This window comes from Chinchilla lanigera, unplaced genomic scaffold (genome assembly GCF_000276665.1).
Source record: "Chinchilla lanigera isolate Chin_1 unplaced genomic scaffold, ChiLan1.0 scaffold00034, whole genome shotgun sequence".
In the NCBI taxonomy this organism is placed as follows: Eukaryota; Metazoa; Chordata; class Mammalia; order Rodentia; family Chinchillidae; genus Chinchilla; species Chinchilla lanigera.
This window is the reverse complement of record NW_004955435.1, coordinates 3479956-3487776: the sequence shown is the minus strand read 5'-3', so window position 1 is coordinate 3487776 and position 7821 is coordinate 3479956. Positions and strand designations below refer to the sequence as shown.

General features: G+C 37.2%; 1 protein-coding gene across 1 annotated transcript in view; it reads right to left on the bottom strand.

The window, feature by feature from the left end:
- Positions 1-6473, bottom strand: part of Snx7 (sorting nexin 7) — a gene marked incomplete at its 5' end in the record, with an annotated part of 62498 nt that extends 56025 nt beyond the window's left edge. The window contains 3 exon segments of the mRNA XM_013516541.1: positions 347-511; positions 850-960; positions 6291-6473. Coding sequence (XP_013371995.1) covers positions 347-511; positions 850-960; positions 6291-6473 — 459 coding nt within the window.
- Positions 6474-7821: the final 1348 nt, after the last annotated feature.

The following is a 7821-nucleotide window of genomic DNA, read 5'->3' as shown; positions in this document are numbered from 1 at the left end:
TAGCTTGAAAAGTCCTCACCCATTATTATTCAAAATAGTGTCAATAAAATAATTTACACATGTGTAGTATTGCCTATAGATACAATGAGCATTCTGGCACTTAAAAAAATATCAACCAAAACGGTAAAAGCAGGTATATCTGAGGAAGACATAAGACCCTGGTAATGCTCCCATGTAGATCTGCCTCAGGGTTACCGCTAAGGCATGTAGCCCCTGTGCTTTTTAAAACCTCCACCTCAATTCAAGGACACTACTGCCTGATTTGTAAAAGTAAACAAGAGGAAGCATACAAACTACAAAACATAAACACTGCACGATTATGTGAGTATAAATCAAAATTATTTACCCAAGCTTGTGCAGTGAGAAAAACCTTGAAGTCTTCATTAAATGTTAAAGTGGGATGATCAGCAATTCTGTTCAAAAATTTATGTAATGCCTTCCTGCGGGTCTCGATGAAGTCATCGTTGAAACGCTCCACCATTCCTTTCACTATAAACTTTTCCGGTAATGGCTGAGACCGAAAACAAACACAAAGAGGAGAGCTATCTGAGCATAGTATGGCACAAATTTACAGGGACTTCTACACTTATTCTTTTGGCTAGACTAGCGGAACATCAAATTATTTCTTGTAATAACAACTTTTGAAAATTCACAATGTTAGAGCCCAAAACCTCAGTCCATATTATACTAGTTTTATTACACAGTCTACATACTTAGAAATAAACATATCTAAGACAAATGTGACTAAGATATGGATTACGCTAGATTTAGAGATCTCATGTTAGATTTTAGGCATTCCAAAAGAAAGAAAAAAGAGGAAGAAAACCCTGAAAAAACGTGCGGACTTACTGGAATAATGAGAGTGGGGTGTGCTTCTTCAAGTTTGCCCTTCAACCAAAGGAAGTCTTGATAACGCCTCCTAACTTCAAATTCACTAGAGTCGAACTCCCCACGAGACGTCTACGGAAAGTCGGAGAAAATAACAGCACAAGCCATGTAAGACATTTGCCTAATGTTATTGTACACACTCTGAAGTAAATGAGTCTCTGAGAAAAATTAACAAATTGTAATTATTCAGTGTTTGTCAGCCTGTATTTTTTTAGTCATCTATTCATGTAGCAGATGAAATAAAGCAAACTTTCTGGTATTTCCAGAAAGAAAGCAAACATTCTGCTTAAATTTAAAGTCCAAACTGAAAAATCTGTCTTACAACAGCCATCTGCTTTCCACAGGATTTTAACTACTATTCTCTTTGGCATGATTTTCTCACTCAAGAAAAAAGTGTGCTCCGAATTAGGTTTCAAATATATTTCTTTTCACGAGATGATCAGAATTCAGAATTTGAGGAAAGTCCTATTTTTACAATTTGGAAAATAACCTGGATGTGACTGAGAAAAATGTTTTCTTGGCATTTGCTCAAATGAATTGCTTTGCTAAAATTTGCTTTTAGTATATAAAAATTGTAACATTTTTCAGAGTGATTTTATCACTGCATTTTTAAAAATGCAATTAATGGATATTTGATGTGAAAAGAAAATCATTCTGTCATTTCTCAAGGAGTTTTGAGTTACGTGCCCAAACTCCTAAAAATTAAGTGAATACATTAAGATATCTGTTCTTCGCCACCCAAAAATCTACACCATCACATATGACAAGTACGTGAGTATAATATCAGCTTCACATGTACTGCCTCAATCTCAGACCAGAAACAAATAGATGGCTTCTGCAGTGCATACTTACCTCTCATTAGAAAACAGATTGTTTTTCCTACACCTTAACTGAGTTTTTACGTATTAAAAATTACATGCAGTAATATTTAAGCTGAAATTTTCCTGAAGCACTAAAGATGGAAAAAAAATTGTTAATATATCACATTCTCACCAAAAATATCACTCACATAGATAAACCAATTGTAAAATCAGGTAGTTCAAGGCATAAGATGCAATCCTGTCACAAAATCAGTTGTGAAACTTATATTTTCAAAGCCTAATCTTTTAAAATGAATGTTTAAAATAGCACACATTATAGCTTAGTAAAATATTCCCTTTGTAGTGTGAAAAAGTGGAGGTAAATGAGACGTGGAAGTTTAAGAAACTAAATGTTCATGAAACCCTACAAAAGACTATTTCCAAAGGGTGTAAGGTATGGAAATGGTAAAGACAGGGAAACTGAATCTGGCTGACACACAGTTTAACAATATATACACACTGACTGGCATGTGTACATATGTACACAAACACACACATGCATGTATACATACATGTGCATACAAAACACTGTGCAGTGTCACTCATTAAGAAATACTCACAGAGCACGTCTCTGTGCCAGGCACATATGTACAGGTTCAATACCAATTTCCAAGAAAATAAATTGGCATAACTGACAATAAATGCACTCAAAAATGGGCAATTAAAGTAAGATGAGCAGTACACGTCCTCAAGTATTTCCAACGCTTTAGCAACATAAGATGTTCTGGTGTAAATTTTAGAAAGAAAAAGATATAAAATCAAGTCAATTATTTGGCTCATTCTGTTCTCATCATTCTTTCGTTGACTTCAAAGAACTCTCTACCGTACCGTACCCACAGACGAAGAGAACAGAGGGTGAGTATACGTACGAAGAAAAATGCACTGTCTGTGTAAGACTTCAGTCAGTTCCTGAAGGGGCGGGACAAGGAAAACGGCCAAAAGCAGCTGCGTTTACATCAGGCGTAATTTCCCTACAGCAGAGAATCATTATCTCCGCTAGCGTAGCCAACTTTGATCATTAGAAGACAGACAAGAGCTTCTGAACTACGAGAATAACTGGGTTTCAGGATATCCGTTCAGCGTAGAAAGCACATGTGTCGCACGAAGCTCACTTGAAGTAGAAACACTACTTGTAATCTAGAAGGCACTTTTACATGGAAGCAATATTGTAAAGGACGATTATCTGTTTCTGTATGACCATAAAACCTCAGAAACTTGAAATCTGACCTCCATAAACTCCATATAATCTATAGACCAAGATTCAATAAACACTGGCCTTTGGTCAACTGCGAAAAATTATTCTAAATTCTAAAGATTTAAAAAACTGGTTTGGAGTAAAAATGAATCCTAGTCATCAATTCAGCCCATCAAGAAAATGACGGAGCCCCTCCCTGCATGCTGCTAGGCATTCACAGACCTGTCTTCACAGTGCGGGTGTGGCAGAGAAGCCCTCGGTAACCCTCTTCGCTTCTACTTCTACACTAGTACGGGAAAGGGCCCTCTAGACCTTCAAAAGAGAAAGTATGTATGTACTGCTTCGTTAAAGCACTAAGTCACGTTAGATATCTGACCGGGAGAGTAAGATGTAATTTCCCATAAGGAAATTTCCCATAAGGACAGATGCCATGAATCAGGTGTCCTGGTGCTCACCACTATGTATAGTCAAATCATTCCTAAGCATTCCTATGCAGGAGACTGTCCGTGTATGTGTGAATCCGTATGTGCGTTCATCTTACCAGCCTCAGTGCCCACGAATAGAAATATTTATAACTAAAACCTGCTTGAAGAAGGCATTTCTAAACGTCCATTAGACGAGGTACTCACAATATCTTGTATTTTTCCTTTACAACTCTTATAACTATAATTAAATAACTGGTTTTTAATACTGTCATCCTACCAATCACCCTGACTGACAGATCTGTGAAGGAAAAAGTGTCCTCTCTCAGGTCTGTCCTGATGAATAGTGTCATCCTAACATACAAGCCAGTACTGGGAAGCAACAGGCATGCAATAAAACTTTATAGAGTAAATTATTAAATGAATAAATGAAGATAAATGACTGGAGGAGGAGAGAGAGAGGAGCATGGAGGGAGGGGGAGTAAAACTGTTCACGATGCACCGTGTGTATGTCCCAATTTCCCTAGATGAATGCAATCATTATATTTCGCAAACATGCACCAATGAAAATAAAAACAATTTATGTAACTAACTGCATACATGTATTTTAGAATTTTGACATAAGCAGATAGAACACCCATTCAACAAGTGAGGGACAAGCAGAACAAAGCCTTAGATTATTAAAAAAGAAGACAAGTGAATAACAAAGATTATTTAATACCATAATGTATATTAAGTGCTGATATACTTGTACCAGTAATTTATACTTCCACTTACACGGATCATTCTGTGCAATAAGGATGGTAGCAAAAGCAATGCGGGTAAAACAAAGTGTACAATAGTTACAATTAAAAAGTGGCCATATTCATATACAGAAACATGAAAATATAATGGGAAAAATACTGTATGAAAGTCAGTTGGGTTTAAATCCAGATCAGCAGATTATACGGTATAATCTTTGGTTGTTGCTAAGTTATGTTGCTCTCATTAATAAATTAAGGGTAAGTTATAATGTCTAAATTCTAGAATAATTATGAGCTTAAATGAATTAATATGAAGAAAATGGTTAGAACATTACCTAATGCAAAGTAGCCATAGTCAGTATCAACTGGTTTTTATATTCCAATATTATTATGACTGACTAGAAAAGTAGTCCAAAGTATGATGTAAATATGGATAAATCATATGGTCTTATTAATCAGAATAAAATCTAAAGACGGTCTTTCTGAGACTTAAAAGCAGTTAGAAAATAATTCAGTTTTGTCGTTTTGTACCATGTCTTGATATTGCTGAGATACAATAAATTCAGCCACTAATTCCTTTACCAAAAATTAAATTGCTTCCTCACTATGTCCTGAGAAATGTATCTAGAATGAGTAATAACTTTAGATTTAGTCACCTTCCTTGAAAAGCTGAGGACTCACCAGGAACAAATACAAATAAACACATAGTCATCTGCATAAAAACAGGTAGGGGCAACTGCTGCATATTTATCACAGGTGAGGCACGCTGCTAAGTGTTCTACATTGATTACTTATCTTAAATCCATTCTGACAACAGGCAGAGCTAGGGTGTACTACCATCTCAGTTTTATAGATTGAAAACACCCTGAGGCTTGGAAAGATGAAATGCATGATTTTAACTTCTCTCCTCTACTGATTCCAGTGTCTTAAATTCCTTAATTGCAGTTGGAACAGCGGAAAAGCAGAGCAAAGGCGGCTGTTTCAGCGGTGAGGCAATAAACAGAGCAGCCTTTGAGCCAGCTGACATTTCGAGTTGTGTCTGGAAAAGTAAACAGCAGCTCCTCTGTCCCTGTTACACGTCAGACAGAAGGGAAAGCACAGGGTCTTGAAAGCACGAAGTACCCTAGAATATTGTGAAGCAGCTCTAACACAGAGCTGGGATTCTGAACACGTGGAGTCAGAGACAAACCTTCAACGAAGCTTTTTCCTTTACACACCCTGTACGGGGTTTATATTTTTGTACTGTCAGAAATGAAGGGCCAAAAAATGAAATTTAACCAACTAAGTGAGGAGATCAGATGTACAATTTTTAGGAAACGTAACTGCACCAGTGTGGAGGCTGCGGTGGAAGATGTACAGGACATAGTTCAAAAACTTTACGGCTAAAAAAAGAGGACTAGAGATGTAGCTCGGTGTTAGAAATGCTTGCCTAGTGAACCTGAGGTCCTGGGTCCAATATTTAGTGTAAATAGGTAATACGTAAGTAAATAAAGCCATCCCAGGATCACCTAGTAGCTTCAAAATAGATGGATGTCCTTCTGTATTTATAAACCACATGGGCTTAGAGGAGGAGTATAACACATTTTCTAACTTATGAACAGAATTTTTTATTGACTACCATCAAGTAAAGAATTTAGTAAAACATAAATGATGCTATCTGGTTGATTTATTTTGTCTAAGGTAAAGTATTTCTGGAGAGGATTAAAAAGATTTCAGTTCTACATGTACTTCTGCCCTTGAATTATCTAGACAAGTAATAGTACTTCATATATAAGACAAAACAGCTACTTACTCCTATTTGGAAAACAAGTGGTATTATATTTTGTAATCATCATAAGAAATAAAAATATAAAATATTTTGCCCTGTTTTTTATCATTTAGTTTACTTGCAACCTAAGACTCTTTTCTAAAGGCATTTCTTTATAATTAGTGTAAAAACCTAAATGTTCTTATACTAATAAATACAATGAAATGAGTATTTCTCAAGTCTATTCAAATGTCACATGATTCATACAGAACAAGCAAAGGGCCGACAGGATGCAATGTCTTACCCAACAACAGTTGAAAAAATAAGTCAAGTCAGCTAAGATCCTGTAAAATTAAGAGTTATGATGAGCAAGAAGCACTTCTAAAAGTCCAGGGAGAGCACCCACAGTCAAGAAAATGCTTATTCACTGTTTACCTTGGTAATGATTCTGTAAGTAATGAACGTTTCAATTGTAGTGACATGGCTCTCAGGTTCATCGACGGTAATGAAGAGATCCTTCAGGTCTGACTCATCTTCAAACTTGATTTGGTTGATCATTGATAAAGGCGACGTTGGCATCATAGGGCTGAAGGAGTTAATGTCCGTCAAGGAGGCATCCTACAGAACAAATCATTCAAATACTGACATCAAATGAAAAAACTATTAAAAATTGAATGCCTTAGACAGCATCAATATTAATGAAATAGTTCAAGAATAAAAAGGACAACTGGACTTCTGGCTAAGTATAGCAAGGAAAGAATGAGGGGCAAGTGGTTTAGTATCATTATTCCTCAGGGAAATATAAGTCAAAGCCATAACACAATACTTCCCACCCACTAAGGCAGTTAGAATAAAAAAATCAGATACTAAATGCAAGCATGAATCTTGACCATCAAATTGGTTGGCTTGGGAGACAGCAGTGACTAGCAAAGCACACTTCTGGGTGTGTATGGGTGGGTCATGGGTGTGACCTTGGCCCCGCCCCTGCACGGAAAGGGGGGGGGGGGGGTGTTCTCCTTTGCTGTTTCCCAGATGCCGTGAGCTGAACAGCAGCATTCTTCCACCACCCTCTTCTGCCATGCTATTTCTGCCTCAGAGTCAGCCGATATGAACTGAAGTCATCAGCCAAAATAAACAACTTTTCCCTTAAGTTGTGAACACCAAGTATTTTGTCTCAGCAAGGGAAAGCGGGCTAATAACACTCAGTGTTTGAGACAGTGTGAAGCGGCTGAAGTCTCACGCACTGCCGGTGGGAATGTAAAATTGCATGGCCATTTTTCACCAAACAGTTCAGTCACCGCTCGAACAGAAGCCAGGTGTGATAGTACACGCCTGTCGCCCCAGCGCTTGGGTGGCTAAGCCAGGAGAACCACAGTGAGGCCAGTCTGGGTGACAGTGAAACCACATCTTAAAAATCAAACACACAAAAAATGTTAAAGAGTTACCAAATAGACCTTGCAATTCCACTCCACGCAATATTTGCAAACGAAAACGTGTCTACACAGAAGCTAATGCATCAACGGTCACTGTAGTACTACTTCTAATAAAGTAGGAACAGCCCAGTGTCCATCAAATGATTTCATTTCTATGAAATATCCACAGTGGAACATGTACGGATACTAAAAGCAGATCTGTGCTTTGTTAGTGCTGAAAGACTGAGGGTAAAACAGCCGACAACTGAAGGTCACAAGGTTGCATCATAAAGTCAGAAAAGCACCCTAAAATATTCCTATGATGGACCTATAACTCAGTGAATATGCCAAAAACGATTAATTATATGTTTAATAAGTGATCAGTGCGGCATACAAGCTACCTGTGATTAAAACTCTTAGAAAGTATCTTACAAATACAGTATGTTAAACTGTTTTTACCTTTGCTTCCTCATAAAATCTCACCCAGAAAATAATGAGAAGGAAACGAACAAAAGGCTATGGTTCGAAGGTATGTGTCCCCTCCAAAATTCACG